The 22,341-nt window shown below is 45.9% G+C and overlaps 1 protein-coding gene across 1 annotated transcript in view; it reads left to right on the top strand.

The window, feature by feature from the left end:
• Window positions 1–21,773, top strand: part of fn1a (fibronectin 1a) — a 25,306-nt gene extending 3,533 nt beyond the window's left edge. Inside the window, exons 7-49 of the mRNA XM_019880331.1 lie at window positions 181–378; window positions 699–881; window positions 955–1,131; window positions 3,482–3,637; window positions 3,900–4,028; window positions 4,417–4,560; window positions 7,264–7,385; window positions 7,470–7,638; window positions 7,779–7,964; window positions 8,075–8,203; window positions 8,342–8,431; window positions 8,518–8,712; window positions 9,440–9,718; window positions 10,145–10,408; window positions 10,516–10,610; window positions 10,978–11,146; window positions 11,223–11,309; window positions 11,419–11,610; window positions 12,974–13,246; window positions 13,338–13,452; window positions 13,615–13,691; window positions 13,779–13,868; window positions 13,996–14,262; window positions 14,348–14,464; window positions 14,767–14,931; window positions 15,054–15,209; window positions 15,313–15,426; window positions 15,522–15,791; window positions 16,039–16,250; window positions 16,448–16,535; window positions 16,733–16,915; window positions 17,047–17,136; window positions 17,257–17,448; window positions 17,544–17,633; window positions 17,921–18,029; window positions 18,130–18,349; window positions 18,437–18,607; window positions 18,965–19,103; window positions 19,203–19,370; window positions 19,958–20,083; window positions 20,192–20,298; window positions 20,454–20,573; window positions 20,838–21,773. Of these exons, the coding sequence (XP_019735890.1) occupies window positions 181–378; window positions 699–881; window positions 955–1,131; window positions 3,482–3,637; window positions 3,900–4,028; window positions 4,417–4,560; window positions 7,264–7,385; window positions 7,470–7,638; window positions 7,779–7,964; window positions 8,075–8,203; window positions 8,342–8,431; window positions 8,518–8,712; window positions 9,440–9,718; window positions 10,145–10,408; window positions 10,516–10,610; window positions 10,978–11,146; window positions 11,223–11,309; window positions 11,419–11,610; window positions 12,974–13,246; window positions 13,338–13,452; window positions 13,615–13,691; window positions 13,779–13,868; window positions 13,996–14,262; window positions 14,348–14,464; window positions 14,767–14,931; window positions 15,054–15,209; window positions 15,313–15,426; window positions 15,522–15,791; window positions 16,039–16,250; window positions 16,448–16,535; window positions 16,733–16,915; window positions 17,047–17,136; window positions 17,257–17,448; window positions 17,544–17,633; window positions 17,921–18,029; window positions 18,130–18,349; window positions 18,437–18,607; window positions 18,965–19,103; window positions 19,203–19,370; window positions 19,958–20,083; window positions 20,192–20,298; window positions 20,454–20,573; window positions 20,838–20,906 (6,692 nt within the window). The 3' untranslated portion in view covers window positions 20,907–21,773. The remainder of the gene's footprint in view (window positions 1–180; window positions 379–698; window positions 882–954; window positions 1,132–3,481; window positions 3,638–3,899; window positions 4,029–4,416; window positions 4,561–7,263; window positions 7,386–7,469; window positions 7,639–7,778; window positions 7,965–8,074; window positions 8,204–8,341; window positions 8,432–8,517; window positions 8,713–9,439; window positions 9,719–10,144; window positions 10,409–10,515; window positions 10,611–10,977; window positions 11,147–11,222; window positions 11,310–11,418; window positions 11,611–12,973; window positions 13,247–13,337; window positions 13,453–13,614; window positions 13,692–13,778; window positions 13,869–13,995; window positions 14,263–14,347; window positions 14,465–14,766; window positions 14,932–15,053; window positions 15,210–15,312; window positions 15,427–15,521; window positions 15,792–16,038; window positions 16,251–16,447; window positions 16,536–16,732; window positions 16,916–17,046; window positions 17,137–17,256; window positions 17,449–17,543; window positions 17,634–17,920; window positions 18,030–18,129; window positions 18,350–18,436; window positions 18,608–18,964; window positions 19,104–19,202; window positions 19,371–19,957; window positions 20,084–20,191; window positions 20,299–20,453; window positions 20,574–20,837) is intronic.
• Window positions 21,774–22,341: the final 568 nt, after the last annotated feature.

Raw genomic sequence — 22,341 nt, 5'->3', positions numbered from 1 at the left:
AAAAAAAAAAAAAAAAAAAAAAAACGAAACTAAAGTCAGGAGAAAGTCAGTCTGGGAAAAATGTGCTTCAAGATATTGAAACAAAAGCTCCGTGTTCTCTCCAAAAATCATTTAAGTGAATAAAAGACGGTCCTAACATGGTTTCTTGCCCCCTGACCTAATTCCCACGTCCTATTTCAGGCACCGGCTCTCGCGTGATCACTAATATTCAGCCTGCCGTTTACCAACCTGCCCCCATGCCTGAGCTTCCGCAAGAAGGACCCTGTCGCACCGACTCTGGACTGTCCTATTTTGTTGGCCAGCGCTGGCTTAGGAGTCAAGGAACCAAACAGATGATGTGTACCTGTTTGGGCAATGGCGTCAGCTGTGAGCAGTGGGGTAAGTTTTGCTCTTCAGTCATATGAACCAAGCTGTCATTTCTAAATTGGAGTTTCAAGTCCTTGTAAAGTGAAACTCAACACGTCTTGTAAATGTGACACACCACAGAGAATGCACGACTGAATTCGATTGAATTAAAAAAAAATCACCTAGTATATAAAATGAGGCTTCAAAATCGTGAAAAAAAAAAATCAAGGCACTCTCAATCGCTGTGGCCGCGTCTGAACACTGAATGTACGAAAACCACGCCTCCGCTCAACTGTCAACAAATCTCAGAATTCACTCAAACAACAATGTCACACGGTTGTGTTTTCATCCAGATGGCCCGGCTCCAGTGTATGGGGGCAACTCGGGAGGTCAGCCTTGTGTATTCCCCTTTGTCTACAAGGGCAAGACTTACCACGCTTGCACCTCCGACGGACGTGCTGATGGACAGTTGTGGTGTTCCATCTCGTCTGACTTTGAGACGGACCAAAAGTATTCTTTCTGTACAGAAAAGAATGGTGAGCCGGCATTGCAACTGCCAAAAATGCAGTATTTTGGAGCAACTGGAAATTTTGCTGTCTCCTTTCCCAGTAATCGTGGCAACGAGGGGCGGCAATTCAAACGGCGCTCTGTGCCAATTCCCCTACTTGTACAACGGCCGGAATTACACCGACTGCACTGCCGACGGACGCCGAGATGGCATGAAGTGGTGCGGCACTACAACAGACTATGACGGGGAACAGCGCTTTGGATTCTGCCCCATGGCTGGTAAGTTGGAGTGCAACCTGAAAGAGAAGCAAATCCAGCCGTTGGGGCTGGATTCGCTTCATCGCGGCGAAACAAAGGCAATGAAAGACATCTTTTAACGTGTCTCGCAGACAACGAGCCATTGTAAATCATACCTGCAAGCCACATATGTTTCTTAAAATCATAACACATGCGTATCACTGTGGTTATTGTTCCTAAATGTACAGTCCATCTTCTCAATACTTTAGCCACAGAAAACAGCGAAAGTCTAATTCCCAATCATGCTCCCAGACGATCAACATTTCTCCTAGCCGTCTGAAAAAGGTGACGGGTAACTCAATTAGCTTGTAAGCTCGTAACAGGGTGGAGTTAAAAGGACTTGGCTGAATCTTGTTTTCAGCTCCGACACCTCGCCCCAGGCAAATTGAAGTCATTTGGCTTGTAAGGGAAGTGTTGTTTTGTTGAATTGGTGCCAGTTAGACCTCTGCAGGCAACAAGAGGTGCTGAAGGCAGTGAAACACCAGGGGGGGTATTGACGCTAACGTCTGTGAAGTACTAAAGAAATGGTCCCGATGATGTGAGCGGCGCGTCAAATGAAAGTTGCCAACCGGCTGAGTTAGGTAACATACGTATCAACTTGAGTCCCATGACTAAAAATCTTTCGACAAACGTTTCGTCTGGGTGAAACAATATCCGCTGATAGCAAGGAGAGTGAATCCCAAACAAATCTTTTGAGTGCTATCCTCCAACAAATCTTTGGAGAACGAGCCTGCATCAAAAGCATCTTGGACTTCAAAGTTGGCAGATGAGAGATAAAAAAAAGAAAGAAAAGAAAAAAAGAGTCTGGCAGCAGACAGTAAAATGTGGACGGGAGACACTGGAAACATCTGCAACAGTGAGGTAACATTGTGGAGAACTTTGTGTTATGTAATCCCTTCATTTTTGTTATCATCTCATTTTGTAAAGACGCAGCCAATCAACGTTGCCCTCCTCTCAATTGGATCATATGATAATTCAATTCAGTGTTTTATTTTCATATGAATAAATCTCGGGGCCCAAGTTTGGCCTGCAGCCAGTTGTTAAGAAAACAGCCCGTCATGGTTTTAAGAGAGTGTGTGTGTGGGGGGGGGTTAGGTTGCCTTCGAGCTCCAGGGGGCCTTTGATTCAGACTTTAATGACTTAACAAAGACTGTCAAAATAAACATTGTAATTGAGATGTTAATGGCGGATGGTTTAAAAGAGGCTCGACACCCCCACTTTTTTTTGGGGGGGGGGTCTGTGGCACTTGTTGAAAAGGTTAACGCTCTGTCAGCCATGTGGTCTTTTGGAAACAGTTTGTAGCCATCAGGAACAATTTGCGTCAAATGCTCTCTCGTTTTGACTCCATACACTGAAAGTCAGAACCATGATGAATAATGTGCATATCCCCAATCTGAAAAGTCTGGACTTGGCCCCCACAGGAGCATTGAACCTTACATTGGAGTTCATCTGAATCCCTCCATGTACTTAAACGTAGCCTTCCAGTCACAGTCCCAGCCTGTTTATTTTTTTTTTTTTACCACATAGAAAGGGTACCTTGACGTGCCTTGTGTAATTCAATTTAAACCAAAAGTGGTGCACACTTTTCTGGAGAAGCAATCTAAACAAAAACAAACCAAAACCCCTTCAGAGGCCAGGTGGTGTGGACTCATTGCAGGTCTATCTCATGGCTGCATTCCAACGCAGCAGATGTACGATCTCCTCCCGCTGACACGATACCATAGTGTTGCTTGTTTAGACTGAACCAAACAATTCCGGCGCAACGCCTTCCACGGTCGGATTTTTAGATAGCACACCAGCATCCTGCGATGCGCCTGAACACGACTGAACTGTCCCGCAGCGCGCGGGAGTGTTTCCAGCTAGTTTTAATGACCACTTGTGATCACAAGTGAAGGCCACGCAGATGGAACAGACAATCGATTTTTAACAACAAACTGATTTGTAAATTTGAGAGATCCCACGCAAAAATCACCAATTGTGTTCTTCAACCGGATTGTTGGTACGGTATTTCCATTTGAACCATCACACTGCCTTTAGCAACAATACTTTGAACCTGCGGAAAACTGTTTTTATGGCACATGACGCTCACTTTACGAAAAATAGCGCAGTCGTGAACATCATACAGCATAAGCATAAAGCATAAAAATGCACGTAGTCAACGCGAGCATACTTTTGGACTATCTCTATTTAATGTAGGCCACATGTTGAACACACAATCATTCCCAAAAAGGCACACAGGACAGATGTTTCTGTTTTTTGGTCGTTACGACATAGATGCTCTTCGGTCCCTACTCGGCTCATCAACGTCCTGATTTTCACTCGTGTCTTCCAGCCCATGAAGAAGTGTGCACAACCAGCGAAGGGGTCATGTACCGCGTGGGGGACCAGTGGGACAAACGCCACGACGTTTTGGGTCACATGATGCGCTGTACTTGTGTGGGCAATGGCCGAGGGGAATGGAGCTGTGTCGCCTACTCCCAACTTAAAGGTATGCGCTGTGTGGCTGGAAATGGGGCCTCTCTGTGTGTTGGGATACCGGAGAGCAGTATTGATATCGCATATTGAGTGACAAGTTGAAAGGTCGTGGGTGATGTATAATGAGCTGCATGTCAACAAGGTTAAAACTGTGTACTCACACCTGCGCATTGCGGGATTCCAGTTGCACCTGCGCTACACACGCACGCCAGATGTTCGCCAGCCGTGAAAGACGTTTCATTTGGCATTTTTGACTTTTTTTTTTTTCTTTTCAGACCAGTGTATTGTGGATACTCTGACCTATGAGGTGAACCAGACCTTCACCAAGCAGCATGAAGAAGGCTATATGATGAACTGCACCTGTTTTGGACAGGGGCGTGGCCGCTGGAAGTGCGATGCTATTGGTGGGCTGAAGTTCTCTCGCAAAAGTTTAAGGAATGCAAAATGGACAAGAGGAAATGTAGACGTTAGCCCAGCGGATTGGGCCCACGTGTATACAAACAAAATTAAACAACGTAAATCATAGCTTGATCAAAATATATTGCACATAAAAGTTAAATGCACTAAAATACATTTTTAACAGGTCTTAAACAAAATCTCCAATGTAATAAGCTTTAAAGTTAAATACAACTGAACTGTGCCGAGGCAGTGATTCTTTCGAGCACTTTTAGACGGAGCTGCACTGAATCCCCCTGGCGCCTCATGTTAAAAAAAAAAAAAAAGTCTCAGTGGAAGGTCCATTGAAATTTCCAAACCATTATTCCAACCCTGTTTTGATGTACCTGCCTGCAGACCAGTGCCAGGAGCCAGAGACAAGAGCCTTCTACCAGATTGGCGAGTCTTGGGACAAAGTCATCCATGGAATCATGTACAAGTGCTATTGCTATGGTAACAGCATCGGAGAGCTCAGCTGCGAACCCCAGCAGTCCTATCCTGGTAAGATACTTATGAGTGGCATGGCTAATTTCGTGGTGAATGCTCATTCTTGACTGATCCTGTCAAGAGTGGTGATCATTTAAAATTCTAAAAATGGTGTCAAAGTTGCGGTTGTAGTCTAACAGTTGGATAGAACTGCAGTGCATCATCCTGAGACGTGTTTCATTAGCTCCCTGTGGAGTTAAATGATGCTAGCTAGACCCATTCTCCACCGCAGTAAATTAGTATTACCATGGAAATATCTCTCTGACTGTCAATCCGAACTGGGCCTTATATTTTTGTAAAGGTAATATTGATGGCATACTCACATTGGAAGTGAGAAGTGTCATAAATTACATTTAAAAGGTGGGGGCCCTTGACTTTGATGTGTGAGAGAATGAGATTGGTGGCGTGTGAGTTACTCCAATGCAACCCCACACCCCAGACACACACACACAAACACACACTCACACACACATTTGGAGCCTTTGTTCCAGCGAGCATGCGGCACTTCCCCTTGCCGTTTCCACAGCTGTACAGCGTGCAAGAGCGTCTCACACAGACACACCACGAAATGTACATCTCTCAAAGGACGATTTCACATTCGCAGATTTTCTTGATTATTTCGAATGTAAACCAACATGAAAAGAGTTTTAGTTCGGGTTAAGCAGTGCCTCATCACACGCTGTTTGCCGCAAAGGTGGACTACTAATTTATGAACATTAGCGTTCGCCAAAAATCAGAAAATTCTAGGAGGTATACTTTATGGAGCATTTACTCTGGGTTAAGCAGGTTGATGAGGGATAAAAAAAAAAAAAAAAAAAACAATGTAAGGCACGTTCCAGCTGTAACTGGCCGTAATGGCAACTAGCTGTGGTGTGAGTGTGTGTGTGTGTGTGTGTGTGCGCTTGGGTGTGCCATACAATATGGCTAGATTTTAAAAGTGAGAGTGAAGTCTGGGCTCTAAGTCAGCATACAACCATAAAAGGTATAAAAAAAAATAAATAAATAAATAAAAAAACAAAAGCAAAAGCCCAATGGGAATGCTCACTCAGCTCCTTTATGATAAGATCCTTTAAAAGGCTTATTCGCTTTCATTGCTCTTTTAACTGGAATGGAACTCACTCTTTGGTAGTTTTTTTTTTTTTATTAGTTCAATAGACCAATTACATTTTATTGTAAGTAAATGAAACACGTTTACTGTATTTAAAAAAAGATAAAGCATACAGGAGCAGTTATATAGCATAGCACACGAATAAATTTGTGCCATTTGTATGTATCGTATATACATGACATTCAATGCGAAGAGCATTGACTAATGTGATGTGTGGGAATCCACCCTCTACTCGTCAGTGGCCTGTGGCTGTGCGACAGCCTTTCATTGGTCCCAGATTTGTTTTTGAGGTCCGTGTATCTGCGAGGACGTCAGGTTAACCGAGCCACTTACTCGGAAACCCTGATTACAGGTCCGCCGTTTGGAAAAGTGGTCAGCAGCCTCAGTTCTTTATTGAAGCTACCAGTTGCGATCAACGGATCTTATGTCGGGTCTGCGCGCCACATGGCTTCGGTTGTAAGATGGCATGATACCTTCTCTTCTTTTAGTTTCCCAAACAGGAAACGTGTTAGGCTTCTTCCTTGACTCCTTCTGCTTCTCGAATGTACAGTAAATCACAGATGTGACTTCGACACCGATGACGTAATAGGCTTTTAAAATCGGAACTGCCGTCAGCCACCAAGAAAACGATCGCACTTCAAGGTTTTCCAGGCGATCGGGGAAAATTGTTTGCACAGATGGGGGGCAGATGGTGAATGGTTTTTCGGCACAAGGCAGCAAACCTCAGCGGTTTGAAAATGTTTCGTATCAGTGCGCTTTGACATACTTGTGATGGGTGTGCCCTTTCAACACCCAGGAGATAAATAATCATTTGCTCCGTGGCCATTATGATGTGGAATCCTAACAAATGCATCGCAGGTCCGTTCTCAGCTGCTGTTTCGACCGTGTTGAGCAATTTGACCATTGGGTGCGAGAACGTGGTCAAGAAGCTTCATGTGTTTCTATAGCTCTCGTCCTCGTTGGGGTTGCGGGTGAGCAAGAGCATTTCCCAGCTAACTTTGAATGACAGGCAGGAAACAACTTGGACAGAATCGCATGAGTTCATGTTATCGTTATCCCAAAACAATTGTTTTGGCCGTACGGACTTTAATCTGAATTCCACTGAAAAACGTCGTGTGTCGAATGTACTCCATTTTATTTTGTCATGTGGTTGGTTGCACAAGATAAAAAATAATCTGGCTCCAGATGAGTTTGAAATAGAAAGTTGAGTCAATTCATCAAAAACATGTGAGGTCAAAGAATCAGTAGACTGTACCGCAGTCTTTTTTTTTCTATTCCTGGTCATTGAGTCGATGTTAGAAAGGCGTAAATAGCAGAGCAAGATAGTTGAGGCTTCTCCCGTATGGCTGCTGAGGTCCAGGCTGGAATCTGACAGTTCCATGCTATTTTAAGGTTTGGGTTTTTTTTTGTTTTTTTTTTTGCCTGGAAGAAATTCTTACTGCATACCTTTTTGCAGAGGAGGTCAGTGAGGTCTTGTGTCGACAAGTAAGCTGATATTTGACCGCATCATATTGAAACTTGGATGATCTTGCCCTTTGAATTTCTGTCACGTTATCAAAATTTTGACAGGCCTGTTTTCTGCACTCTTGTGTTCCTGCCATCTTTCCTAGGCGGTCAGCGTCCTGTCCAGGTGATCATAACGGAATCTGGCAACCAACCCAACTCCCACCCCATTCAATGGAACGCCCCACCCTCTGCTCACATCGCCCAATACATTCTCAAATGGAGAGTGGTGAGTCTGACATTCAGATAGGATCTCTGGCATTGCCGCCATGGTGCAAACATTTGGAGCACTTTCTTGTTTTCCTTTGGAAAGAAAAACAGCAATAGTGCATGGAGGGAGGTGATGATCCCCGGTCATCTGAACTCCTACACCATTTCCGGATTGAAACCGGGCATCACATACGAAGGTCAGCTGATCAGCGTGTTGCGGTTTGGACGGCAGGAGATCACGCGCTTTGACTTCACCACACATTATGGATCATGTGAGTCGAGAGAGTCCAGGTCTTGCCGTGTGAATCCGATCAATGGGCAAAAGACCATTCTTCACAAATGGGTAGATATTGTCACGCCAGTTTTTGCCGTTGACATTTTTGACACTTTTTTTCTTCTGCCCCTCTCACAGTGGCTACATCACAAGGCGAGACCACACAACCCCCACCTGTGGTGGACACCTCCGAGTCGGTGACGGAAATCACCTCCAGTAGCTTCGTCATCTCTTGGGTCTCTGCCTCCGACACGGTCTCTGGTTTTAGAGTAGAGTATGAACTCAACGAGCAGGGACAGAGCGCTGGGGAGCCAGTGGTTCTGGGTAAGTAGCTTACACCAACTCTCAACTTGGTTAGCAATACATATGCCACAAAATAATCAAGCGCTTTGGTTTCTTTTTGTTCACCACGTGTTTTTGTATATTCCGACTAGACCTTCCCCGTACAGCTACATCGGTGAACATTAATGAGCTGCTACCAGGGAGGAAGTACACAGTCAACGTCTACGAAGTGACTGATGCTGGAGAGGACAACCTCATTCTTTCCACTTCGCAAACCACCGGTGAGTGCATACTTGGACCTACAGTCCCCGAAAATCGTATCTCATCTGAGGCGTCTTTTTGGAGTACTTGCGGAATCGTTTTGAATGTTCTTGAAAGCAAAAGAAAAGATCTTACGCAACATTTGTTCCGTGTTCCAGCTCCTGATGCCCCCGCTGAACATGAAGTGGAGGATATTGGAGAAACCTCGATTGTGATTAGTTGGGATAAACCACTGGCTCCCATCACCGGTACGGCAACTCCTAGTTGATTCATCGCACATGATCTCCCCCTCTGGACGACACCGACACTTGTGCCTATTTTTCCTTTGACGCAGGCTATCGAGTCGTCTACACGCCATCCATAGAAGGCGAAAGCACCGAGCTGACCCTCCCTGATACAGCAACCTCCGTGACGCTGAGTGACCTACGGCCAGGGAAATTGTACAATATTAGCATCTACGCAGTGGAGGACAGCTTGGAGAGCGAGCCCATTTTTGTCCAGGTCAACACTGCTGGGGATCCACTGCCAGGTAACTGAATGGGTGCCATGGCGAAGAATGAGCTTTGGCTTGGTGATTTTAAAGCCTTAAAAGTCACAGTAAGAATGGCTCCTGCAAGGAGCCCGCTTTGGCTTTTCACTTCACGGGGACGAAGGGAGCCTGACTTCAAATCACCCAGCACACCAGTGAATCGTGTGACCTATTTATGTCTCAGTTTGGAAACCTTCCAGCCACCTTTATTATTTATGTTTCCTCGACCTAACGCAGTACATTTGAAACCGTTTTTTTTTTTCTGTGGAAAAGTGACGTCACAGACTTCACAGCCGGTGGACTTTTGTTCTGATTGACAAGAAGTAGGACAAAATTTCCACTCCGCCAGGTCCAACATGTGGTTGGCCCGGTCAGGCAGATGCTAGAAATGCATATGTGCGAGTGTGTTTGCATAACCTGTGCGATGGAATAAAGATGTTGGACCTGGTTGAGAGTGCAGCGCCATGTTTGGAATCTCAATCTGTTATTCCAGATGCTCGAAGGGGAAGTGGACAAATTGTGATGTGGTTTTTGTTACATTTGTTGATTGTTTAGAGCCAATCCTTAGTCTTCATCTCATTTGAACCTCCTATTTGCTTGAACCAAGTTGTAATAAGATTTTATTCAAGATTAGAAGGATATCAGGTTCATTTTACAAGCCCCCAAAAAGATTCTGTCTTCTTCAAGAATGTAAACCTAACACCAGGTGTCTTTTCCCTGTCCGCAGAGGAAGTCGCCTCCCCAACAGACCTGCAGTTTTACGAGGTATCAGATAAGAAAATAGTTCTGACCTGGTCAGGGCCAGCCAGCGACGTTTCAGGTTACCGGGTCACCGTGGTCCCAATGGACGAGTCTGGCTCTCCTCAGAGAGAGATGACTCTACCGGTCAGCCAAAACTCTTACATGGAAGTGACCCACCTCCAGCCCGGAACGCTGTACCGCTTCAATGTGTACACGATTCACAATGGAGAGGAGAGCATCCCGCTGATTGGGGAGCACACCACAAGTGAGTAGGACACGTTTCGCTCAAAGCACACATTTGAAACAACGGGCGGGACAAAGGTATTGGGACAAGGAGGCATTCCAGCGGAAGGAACCGAAAATGGGAGCAAATGTGGCATTCGACTACCTGTACTTCCACATAGATCCAATCAAATCTTTTGGCCCGATTTTTGGGCACTGGGGGACTGCCATGTTGAAAACAGAAACAGTTCCCACAAAATTGATTGATGTAATTGTCCAGAATGTCTTGTTAAGACAATGGGAGGAGGGGACTAAGACATCTGCCGTAGCAGGTTGGATTTCAGTTGACAAATATAAAGAATACAAAATAAGAGGTGTTCAGACACCTTCGTCCACGATCGTGTCTCGTGATTACGCTTTGACTAATAATTCTCAAAACCTGAACGGCCTCGACACCTCTTTTTTGCAGAGCCAGATGCTCCAACAGATATCCATTTCGCCAACGTGACCGAGGACAGCGCTGTGATTCTGTGGTTCGCTCCACGAGCCAAAATTAGCGGCTACCGTCTCTTCCTCAACGTCGAGGGCTCCAACCCGAAGCAGCTACGCCTGCCGGCCCGGCTCACCCAGTACACCCTCCTCAACCTGAAACCAGATACAGTCTACACTGCTACGCTGCACTCGGAGCAAGACAACACGCTGAGTGAAGGAGAGAGAGCCGTCTTTACCACTAGTGAGTACTATGATCGCGATTGCAAAGCGCATTTCTTGGGTCAAAACGTTTCAGCGAAGGGAAAAATGACCCGAGAATTGACTCCCACATGCTTTTTGTGTTTGTAGACCCACCGATGGGTAACGCTCCCCACTTCAGCACCGACGTTACTGACACCTCTATTATAATCTCTTGGACTCCTGTGCCACGCGTCAGCTACAAGGTATGCATATTAGCCTCATTTCATGTGCTAGAACGGGCACAATGCGGAGCTTTCGATGGGTAAAGATGATTTGAGATGTGTTTTTGAGTTCCGAAACAAATGAAACTTGTAAGTCAAGGCAACAGAGTGAAAAAAGGCTTCCATTACGGGCAGGAAAATTGAGCAAGATGTCCCTTTAGTAACACTGGAACTCCAGACTTCTGGGAATGATCAGATTAGTCCAAATATGTCAAACGAGTGATGAGAATGCTCTGCACTCCGTCCGTATTCTTGGGAAAACATTGGCCTCTGACCTTTGCCTCCTGTACACCAGCGCACGTCTGTGGCTTTTCTGTGCCGTGTTGACCCGTGCGTTCATTTATCTCAGTTGACAGTGCGCCCCAGTCAGGGCGGAGAAGCCCCCAGAGACGTGACCTCAGATTCGGGGAGCATTTACGTATCCGGTCTGACTCCCGGAGTGGAATACACCTACAGCGTGCAACCGGTGATTAACGGCAAAGAACAAGGAAGCCCCATCACGCGCCGTGTCATCACACGTGAGTGGAAGTCACTGAATATTGGATTCTCTGTCTTCCTTCTTTACTTTATGATTGATAGAATTTTTCTCACCAGCTCTGCCGCCTCCCACTGAGCTGCACCTGGACTCGAACTCAGGCACCGGAGATATTACAGTTCAGTGGAATGGAGCAAGTACACCAGGTACACACACACACACAAAAAAAATTGGGGGCATGAAGAAAAATGATTACGTTACTCCGATAAACCTTCCAAAAAATGTTCATCCACTGCCTCTTTCTTCCACCCCAAGACATCACTGGCTATCGAGTGACATGCGCTCCCACCAATGGGCAGCAAGGCAACAGCGTGGAGGAATTTGTGCAGGCTGGCGAGAACTCCTGCACCCTTGAGAACCTCAGTCCAGGAGTGGAGTACAACATCAGCGTTTTTACCGTGAAGGATGGCATGGAAAGTGTTCCGATATCAACAACCATCACTCCCGGTGAGTCTTAGTCGCAATGGGGACGAGTATTGAACGTGGGAGTCAGGTGAAGCACAACTTTGATTTGTACACATTTTCAATGCGAGTCATGGGTCCTTCCGGTTATTTTATCCCCTTTTGTCGAGCAAAGCTTTTATTATATCAAATTGAAAGGTAATGCGTTTGATATTACCTTTCAACAATGAACGGATACCAGCTACAATGCTATTCTAAACTAACTAAACTTGCCCGTATCATGACGCCAAACAGTACCGACTGTTTTGTGACACAAATCCTGATTATGGATGAAGGATTTCCTGTGGACAAGTGACTGATAATGCTTTAATGATGTAATATACAGTGATTAAGAAATTTACTAGACCACCATCCATTGCAAGGAAGGTCGCTTTTAATGGTTCTACGTGTTGAAATTGAAAGAGTCTGAATTCAAGCGCGGCATGATGCCAGATAGGCTCGATTAGGCATGGGCAGGTTACAGGTTTCAAGGTATATGGCAATTTTAAAAAACTAAAGCTTTTCATCACCGGTGTTATGTGAAAACAGTATTTTATTTCTGAGCTGTCAGTGCGCAAATTGGCTCTTTTGGGAATTCATCAAGTACCACAGCTTGGTCAAGGAATAATATGACAAAGTGGGCTCATGACTGGTGGCGGTTTCATGAGGAAATATTTCCAATATGATATCTGAACCGCGAGAGGACCACCCATCGCTCTCCGAAAAATGCAAGCTCACCTTAAAACAGCTATCTTGAAGTTCATGTTTGCAACCAGCTACCAAAGTTAGCATCTCTGAACTCCACTTGCCACCAAGGCAGATAACTAGCTAACTAGCATGGCTAGCATCAGTTGCTTTCTGCTTTCACGTGAGTTCCCAAAGTGGAGGAGGGGAGAACTTTTGTTTATTTTCTTTCTATGTTTACCAATGTACCTATCGAGTGCCGTCAATGGAAAAAAAAAAAAAGTTATTTCAAAAGAATACATTTCGATTGGTGCAATACCGTCAAACCGCGGTATTTTTGCTCGCGGCTCTACAGTCAGAATCTGAGACCGGCCTATGCCTAGTTTATATATAAGGTGGTTTAATAAATTTAAGCACTGCATATTATTCAAAGGGCAGCAACAAATATCTTCCATTGGTGTGATATGGTTAATACATATCTCGCTATACTGGAAGTTGACCGTTCTTGGCTCTTTCCTTGACCACTGCCTCTTTTTTGTCTTTTCATCTTTTGACTCACCCACTTTCTGGCCCTCACGATCAACCTCTTCCCTTTTTCTGGACTCTATCTTTTGTTTGTCTGGTGTTCTTTTTGTGGTTTCTTGTTGTCGCCCCCCCCCTCCGCACTTCAACCATCCTGTCACAGAGGTCCCACAGTTAACGGACCTCAGCTTCGACGACGTTAGCGACACCACGATCAGTCTTCGCTGGTCTCCACTCAACACCACAGCCATCACTGGTTACAGAATCACGGTGATGGCGGCGGGCGAGAGCGTGCCCATCTTCCAAGATACGGTTATGCCCACGACCGGACATTATACGGTTTACGGCTTGGAACCCGGTATCGACTATGACATTAGCGTGATTACCGTGACGGAGAACGGAGAGAGCGAACCCACGACGGTCACGCAACAGACTTGTGAGCAAGAGCATTCACAACACCTTTTATGGCTTTAAGTCAATGTAATGAGAACCAATACGAGATCTCGTTTTTCTTCTGTCTTCTGTAGCTGTGCCGGCTCCCACTGATCTGGGCTTTGGTCAGGTAGGACCGGACCTTATGGAGGTCACATGGGTCTCACCGCGCGTCCCCAACAGGGCAGACATCAACAACTTCCTCATTAGGTTTGAACATTAAATGTACTTAACATTCGGTAAAGCGAATTCAAAGATTTGTGTCTAGAAGCGTTACGCACGTTTCTTTTGTTGTTGTTTTGTCATCGGTTTAAGACTAATTGTACACTATGTCCTCAACATGTCATTAGTGGTCCTCTCTCTTTTCTCTAGGTACCATCCCATTGACAACGATGAGGAGCTGACAGAAACCAGTGTCGAGGGCACAATGAACAATGTTGTGTTGAGGAGTACGTTGGAGCCAAAGCAATAATTATCCAGCATTTGAAAACCGCACAATGGAAAGCATTTTCAACATTGTTTTCCTCTCTGGACAGATTTGCTGCCAAACACAGAGTATCTGGTGAGCGTGGTGTGTGTTTACGAGCAGAGAGAGAGCTCGCCTCTCGTCGGTACCCACAAAACCAGTGAGTTATTTGACCCTTTTGCGTTTCAGTCTGTCACATCTCCTCTTCACATTGACAGTTTCTTTGAATTGAAGCGGTAATACCGTTTTGGTATTGACAGAATTGTGTCTCTCCCGACCGTCCTCAGCTCTGGATTCTCCGGTTGCTCTGCGCTTCTCTGAGATCTTCACCACCTCCTTCACCATTCACTGGCTTGCCCCGCAGAGCAAAATCACGGGCTACCGCATTCGTTACCAGATGACCAGCGGTGGAAGAACCAAGGACGAGAGGCTACCTCCTTCTAGAAACCACTTCACCCTGACAGGACTGGCTCCCGATACCGATTACCTGGTTAACGTTTACGCTGTCAGCGGGACACAGGAGAGCCTGCCGCTTAGTGGCCATCAGAAGACCCGTATGAAATCACGTCGTTCTCATTATATGGCGCTGAGATTGTATTTGATCGCTTGACTTGAGCTGTTTTGATGCTTTTTCTCCAGTTTCCGATGCTCCTACAGACCTGGAAGTTCTCGACTCCACTCCCACCAGCATCACCATCCGATGGGATTCCCCTCCCGTCACCGTGCGCTACTACAGGATCACTCATGGCGAAACAGGTCGATTGACACTGACTTTAAAAACCAGTTTGCCGATGATATATGAACATGATCAACAATGAAAAAGAGATCATTAAAATAAGATCATTGTCGGTAGGGATGTTTATGATTTCTGCTTCAAGATTAGCTTTGTGACCAGTGGATTTATGTCCTCCACTCTTATGTTTGTCCCCCTTTGCATCCCGTACTTTGGAGATGAAAACACTTAACCGAACTCAAGTTTAACTCAACTGTCAAAACGTCAGTACGTGCGTAACTTGCCAGTCAAATCTTCTCATCGCCATTTCTGTCACCTTATTCAGGGGGCCACAGTAATCCGAAGGAGTTCACCGTTCCGGGCTCTCAGTCCACGACGACAATCTCCAACCTGCAGCCTGGTACCGACTACACGATCACCGTCTATGCGGTCACTGGCCGAGGAGACAGCCCTGCATCCAGCACTCCCATCTACGTCACACACAGGACAGGTAAGGCGGCACGCACGCACGCTTGTACAAATCTGCATTGCTGGTACCAAACAACTAAGGTTTCTAGCCTTCTTCTGACATGGATCGCATCCTCATCACGCTTTCATTCTTCGTCCTTTCAGGAGTCGACTCCCCTTCTGACATGAAGGTGATGGACGTTAACGACAACAGCGTCACCGTGAGGTGGAGCCCCGCTCAGGGCCCGATCAAGGGCTACAGGGTGACCGGAGTCCCCAGAAACGGACAGGGCTCATCTTTCACGGAAGTCGTGGCTCCGGGTAATGGCACATTCTTCTTTTTTTTTTTTTTTTTTGGTTTTGGGGTGAAATCGACTAGCTCGAAATAATGTTGCCGTTTCCCTTCCCGCTTTTGCTCATCCAGACCAAACAGAGATGACTTTCTCGGGCCTGATGCCAACAGTGGAGTACACTTTTAGTGTTTATGCTCTAGGACAAGATGGAGAGAGTTCTCCGCTCGTGGTGAATGCTCTCACAAGTAAGACTGCGAAAGAACTGCCGTTTTCCTGCTATTTTACAGCATATGTCAGCATTTGAACACTTTCCCCTCCCCCCACCCCGTCTCATTTTTAGATGTAGACCGTCCCAAGGACCTGACCTTCTCGGACATCGACTCCACTTCTTTACGGATTAACTGGGACAGTCCCGATGGAATTGTTACGGCTTACCGGGTCTTGTATTCCAGTTCTGAGGAGGGTGAAAGAGAGCTGCGCCCTTCCCCTAGAGGAGATGCCGAGTCCGCCATCATCTATGGCCTGCAACCCGGCACTGAATACACCGTGAAGGTCATCGCCCTGCATGACGACACAGCCAGCACAGCATTGGTTGGAACGCAAGCTACAGGTGGGGAGACTTTCATTATTTGCGTTCAGAAGCCACGGAATGTGTTTGGAGATTAAATATACCGGAGGGTTTCGGTTTCAAGTCTGCGTGTGAAACTTCTGTTCCACCGTGTCCATTTTGGTGGGTTTTCAGTTGTTTTGTTGACCCGTATCGGAATGAAATTGAAGACCATCTCCCATGATTCATTCCGAAAACTCGTCTTCCGCGTCTCTCTAGCTGACACCGTTTTGCCACTCTTTCGACACAGGGCTCTCGCCCCCCACCAACCTCCAGTTCTCCCAGGTTGGCCCCACTTCCTTCACCATGCACTGGGCCGTGCCGGGTCAAGAAAACAGAATAACGGGCCAGACGGGCCTCACGGGCTACCGTGTTGTTGTGAACCCTAAAAACAAGAGCGGACCCACCAAGGAGATGAATCTGGCCCCGGACACGACAAAGGCCCACGTCACTGGACTCATGGTGAATGTCTACTCAAAAGGAAAGCTTTAGGAGTCGAGAATTGTCATTGAATAATACTTTCAGACTGCAATACTGTTTCATGCATGTAAAAAGTAAGAGTTAATTTTGCACATGCGCTACGTTCAAAGCCGTCGTGATGTCCATTCGTTAACAGTGTCAAATCTGACTTTAATGTTACGACTTCTCTTTTCTCCAAGGTTGCAACGACTTATGACGTTCATGTGTACGCCTTGAAAAACTCCCTGACCAGTAGGCCTATCCAAGGAGAGGTTACCACACTGGAGAGTGAGTTTTGTCCAAAACATTGTCTCAGGCCAATAAAAATAAACACATTTTCAAAGCTGGATGAACAGCATCCGTTGCCGTCTAAAGTTCCTGTCTTATGTCAACCATAAACAAAACAAAACAAACACATTCTCGTGATTATCCCGAGCCGAGAAAACTTAGCGTCTTTCTTCTCTCTGACCTGATTTTTCCATAAGATATCAGCCCCCCTCGTCGCGTGCGCATCACCGACGTCAACGACTCCACCATTACGCTGACCTGGCGCTCCAAGACGGATGCCATCTCGGGCTTCCTGGTTGAGGCCACTCCCACTACCTCTACCACCTTCACGCCAATTCAGAGGACCATCGGCGGCGACTCGCGCTCGTATACCATCACAGGTGCCCGGATGTTAGTTGTTAGATATGCGCATACAGCATTGGAGAGTAATCCTGACCTCTGATCCATAGCGGCACTATTAAAAATACCGGTACACAAATTGGTTCTTCATATGCCGATTTCCACACGACAGGTCTGGAGCCTGGTACCACTTATAAGATTAACATCTATACGCTGAAAGGAAATGGCCGCAGTGCACCTCTTACACTCACCGCGTCCACAGGTAAGCATCACGCATCATTCTGTAGCTTCACTCAAGAATAGTGTTTGACTTGAACCAAAATAAAATGATGTAATAGCGAGTGGAACACACATGACATGGCATGATCGTGATCTTCTACAGCCAAACCGGTGGTCAACCCTCCCACCAATATCCAGTTCACTTCGCTGAACCCCAGCAGCATTTCCTTCTCATGGGAGCGATCCCGCAGCCCGGGCGTTAGCGGCTATTTTGTAACCTATGAGCAGCCCGGTGGTTTGCCTCAAGAAGTCATCCCCAGGCCTCACTCCAGCCAGACCTACGCCATCATCAACGGTGAGTAGGGGAGAGTGAGTCCACTTGAACTCACACAAACAAATGGAAAGATTCTAGGACGGAGGACAAATATTATCTCAAACGTCTGCTCGCAGGTCTGAAACCGGGAACGGAATACGTCATTAAGATTGTCGCCCTGCAAAATACTTTGAGAAGCATCCCTCTCGTGGGCAAAGCCAGAACCCGTAAGTACTGGACTCGCCCACCTGCACTTGTCGATGCCACGACACATGCGAACTCAAGTTGAGCGGAAATTATTCCGCCATCGCGTTATTGGCGGCAAGCCAGGAGCAAAGTTTGCAATCGGTTATTGTGATGCCTCTACACGTGGTCAAAGGATAGATTTGTTGGATTTCCCGCTGTTTGGCTTGGACGACTGCGCAAACCCCGCCTGCAATAAAACGGAATTGGATGCGCAATGTACATTTTTGTTTGTTCTGTTGACTTTATTTTTCTTATTGTGCTCAACCAGAGCCAGCTCTGAGTCATTCTATCCTGGTCCCCGAGCTGCCTCAGCTTCCTGTTTCTCACCGACCCACCACAGACATATTGGACGTCCCAGAGCCCTTCAATGACAAGATGTACGAATGTGGAGGATCATACACACAACACGCCGTCGAATAACTAGCTGCTGCGTAGCTCTCTCAAACCCCGTTTTTTTTTTTTTTTAAATGCATTCAGCTTTGACTCCAACCATGTCCACTTGGCCGGCACAAGTGGGCAGAACCGACCAGGACAGCAGGGTCAGCACATCTACACAGAGTATCAGAACCTCGGTCCCAACAATGGACTTTACGGCCCCCGAGGTGGACCCAAAGAAGGCCAAAGACCAATTCTCAGAGAACCTCTCGTCTACATTCCCGTGGCAGGCCCTGATGGAAACAGAGTGCCCTTGGTTAAGGTGTGTTATTCACCAACAAAACAGCTACGCTTCATTCTGAAGTCCACAAGCTGTGACCTCAATCGCTGTTTTCCTTTCATCGGGCAGGTGAGCGAAACACCTCTGCCGGGCCTTGGGTTTGGTTTCCCCGACAATGAGACTGAATTGCCCCAAGAAGCGCAGACCGTCACGACCATCTCTTGGCAGCCCATCCCGCACACCTCAGAGTATGAGGTGTCGTGTAATCCAATTACACACATGGAGGAAAGAGGCTTTCAGGTACCCAATTTCAATTTGAGACCATGGCGTGAGGTCACATGTACTTCCGGGCTGCAAGAATCTAGTAAACCCCTACATCATCCGGCCCGGGCAGAACGATTGAGAAAACAAGTGAAATGGCGCCGTTTCATGTGAGAAGTGTGAGTCAAAAAGAAGATGATCATGGAAATTGGGGGAAAAAAATAACTTTGGGGGCGTATCTGGCAGCAAAACCCTAAACGCAACCAGATTCGGTTGTAGTTTCAAGTCAGCTGGTCAGACGTAGCCAACTGCTTTTTTTTCCAAGGTGCCGATTGTTTCCAAACATTTCTGCAAAGGTCTATGAGGCAGGGATGACTGATTGCACCTTCTCCACAGATGCGTCTTCCTGGCACCTCGAACAGTGCCACTCTGATTGGGCTGACATCTGGAGCCTCCTATAATGTGGTTGTGGAAGCCATGAGGGGCGGGGCTAAAGAGAAGGTTCTGGAGGAAGTTGTCACCGTAGGCAATGCAGGTACAGTACAGTCCATAAATGTATATGCTCATTGAATTTCCCTCTACGCATGATGCCATTAAGTCAGAATGTAACGTGCGGTTCTTGGTTTCCTCTTAGTTCCAGGTGACATCCCCATTTCCACCCACCGCGACGTGTGCTACGACACCTTCACGCACACATACCACGAGGTGGGCTCGGAATGGGAGCGCATGTCCGAGACGGGCTTCAAGCTGTGGTGCCGCTGTCTGGGTCTGGGCAGCGGCCATTTTAGGTGTGATTCATCCAGTGAGTGGCTTATTAACACGCACCCCAGCATGCTTTGCTAACAGGAAGCACGCCATGGAATTTGAATATTCTATGTGATTTAACCGATGAGGAATTTATAAGGAAAGAAAAAAAAAGGGACTTCAGTTCATGAAAACGTGATCCAATTCATTTGGTTTTGATTGATCTTTCCTTCAGCACCACGTTCAAAGTTTAGCGCCGTCAGACAAAATCTTCCCAGAGGAGAGAACGTTCCTACTGCGTATTATAAATTCCTAAAAAGCTATGCTCTGCCTCAGTGTGTAAAAATGACATTTTTATGAAAGAGGGCAGACAGCAAAGCTAAGCTAGGCTAGGCTAAGCTAACACAGCCACAATCTCCCTTCAGTTGTTTGCATTGTCCAAACAGCTAGCATGATATCAAAACCCAAGTTCATCGTCCATCCGCAAACCAGCTGGAACCAGCGAATCGTCACCGTATTCTCCACAGTCAAAATTCATGTCTGCGCTTTTTATCTCCCCACATTTTGAAACATACAGCTCCATTTCTGTCTTCATTTTTTTCATCCTCTCGCCGCATCTTTTCCCGCCACCTCTCTCTCCTTCAGAGTGGTGCCACGACAGTGGCAACAATTACCGCATCGGCGAGAAATGGGATCGCCACGCCGAGAACGGTCACATGATGAGCTGCACCTGCCTGGGCAACGGCAAAGGAGAATTTAAATGCGAACCCCGTGAGTGTGGACACAGAAGGCGCGCAAGCGCAGGCGTGAACTCGGAATATGAGCTCAATGTTTGTCGTCGTAAAATGCATCAGACCTGCAACTTTTTTTAACAAACAGATGATTCCACATGTTACGATGACGGCAAAATGTACCGCGTTGGAAACCAGTGGCAGAAAGAATACTTGGGAGCCATTTGCACCTGCACCTGCTACGGCGGTCAACAGGTGGGTTTCCGAGTGGCCAGCGCCACTCATGTGATCAGGTTACAGGGTGCACGAAAGGGTGAAATGAAGTGTGTATTCTTGCGCATATGGAAAGTGAAGCCTCAAGCTTGCGCGAGCCACGTGATTTGTCGACTGATTCACGTTAACAATCGCAGGGGTGGCGTTGCGAAAACTGCAGGAGGCCAGGGGGGCAGACCCACGTGGATGCTGACCTGCTTCAGCCTGTCCACTCCGATGTCTTCGATCGCTACAGAGAAAACGCTCAACGCAAACTGGTTGGTATTAAAATATGATCATCATTGCAATCAAAGAAAAGTCAGGAAAAGCCCGCTCAAAGCGCTGAACTTTTTTTTTTTTGAGGCGGTTGCTCTTCAGCTAGAATCGGGGCCTCGGACAAAGTGGAGGGAATTATGAACAGTTCCAAGTAGCAGTCAATTGCGTTTTTTTCAGTCATGTTACTTTTTGTAACACATAAACATTTCTCTACTGAAGATAAACATACTGTGTATGTCCCGCCCACTTTTCTTCTCCTGTTTCAGAACATCCACTGTCCAATTGAATGCTTGAGTCCCGAACTGCTCGCAGATGCTCAAAGCCCCTCAAAGTAGTGAATGGCAAAATGAAGAACTCAGACGCCTTCCAGCATGGCGACCACTTCAAGAAGGACACCTCCTCTTGTCACTAAAATTAGACGTTTCTATCACAACCGTGCCTTCACCACATTAGCGCCTTCGGACTATTTCCACCAAACCTTGGTGCTTAGTTTTTTTTTTTTCCAAAAAAAGATCCAGATGACATTTTTGTGCCGGTTCTTCAGTCACAGCAGACATTTTTTGCATTGGAATCCTTTTTGACACACAACTATACAGACGTAGATGAAACGCATTCAAAGATGACACAGTACTGTTGCACCAGGTCTTTTTCTACTATATTTGTATTCGTATCTTAAAGTCACAAAAATGTTCCACTGAGTCCCAAAGGCTCAACGTTTAGTTTGTCTCTGTGAGTGTATTCCAAAACTCTATGTTGGCTTTGCAATGAAGAAGATAGGAATGTCTAACCGTGGTAAATATTCAAGAATGCCAAGAACCAAACTTTCTCTCAAAAAGATACGCACTGCTACTTGTGAGATGCGATGAAACGCCACCCCACACCTTGCTCGTCTACAGCACACTCACTCCATTTTCCTCCTTATGTAAAGCTGAGTTAAAAACTCAAAAGGTGACTGACCAAAAAGGAAAAGGTTGAATTTGTTGTTTGAAAATGTCACCGTTATTTTGAGCTGAGATGTATTTTCATTTCTCAATTGTTTGCTTTTCTTGTTTTGTTTTGTTTGTTTGTTTTTTTTTAATTTATCCCTTTTTATTCAGGCATTTTGTTCAATGTTATTTCAGGGTTGTACACTTTGTTTTTTTGTAATGGTTGGTGCCAAACTGAACTACTGTGGATCTTTTTAATAAACTGACAAACACAACAATCCGTTGTTTCCTCTGATTCTATGAGAAACGAATAGAGTCCAGTGTGTATTCGTCGATGGAAGTGAGGTGCAAAGTCTAAAACTTTGACAATCTGTGTGCAATATAACCACATGACATTCAATTACTTGCATTAGATCGACAGAAAACATCAATGGAATTGAATAGTATAGCCTTGCTGTAAACTGCAGTGTCTTTGTCTGCTGTTTCAAATTCCATGGTAGACTTTTTTTTTGTTGTTGTTTTTTACCGGTATGGGCTCTCGAGACTTTTTTGGTGGATCTTGAGGGGTACACACATGCTAATAATCAAAACTTTAGGCACATGTAGACAGTTATTTGTAGAATAAGAAATAAAATGTTCTTTGTTGATCCGGGCTAATTTGAGCATTTTTTTTCCCTCTTCCAATCAAAGTCAACAAAGGCCCAAATATTGGATGTCTCTCAAAGATTATCCGATGACTACTACAAACTACTTCAAACTATTACTAATCCAAACTGACACAACTACAAAATACCCCTAAAACCGGGAACTACTTCTGGTACTACTCCCACTCTTAATACCACTA

The sequence above is a fragment of the Hippocampus comes genome, unplaced genomic scaffold (assembly GCF_001891065.2).
Source record: "Hippocampus comes isolate QL1 unplaced genomic scaffold, H_comes_QL1_v1.1 scaffold214, whole genome shotgun sequence".
Lineage (NCBI taxonomy): Eukaryota > Metazoa > Chordata > Actinopteri > Syngnathiformes > Syngnathidae > Hippocampus > Hippocampus comes.
The sequence above is the reverse complement of the archived record's forward strand: the minus strand, read 5'-3'. Positions and strand labels throughout refer to the sequence as shown.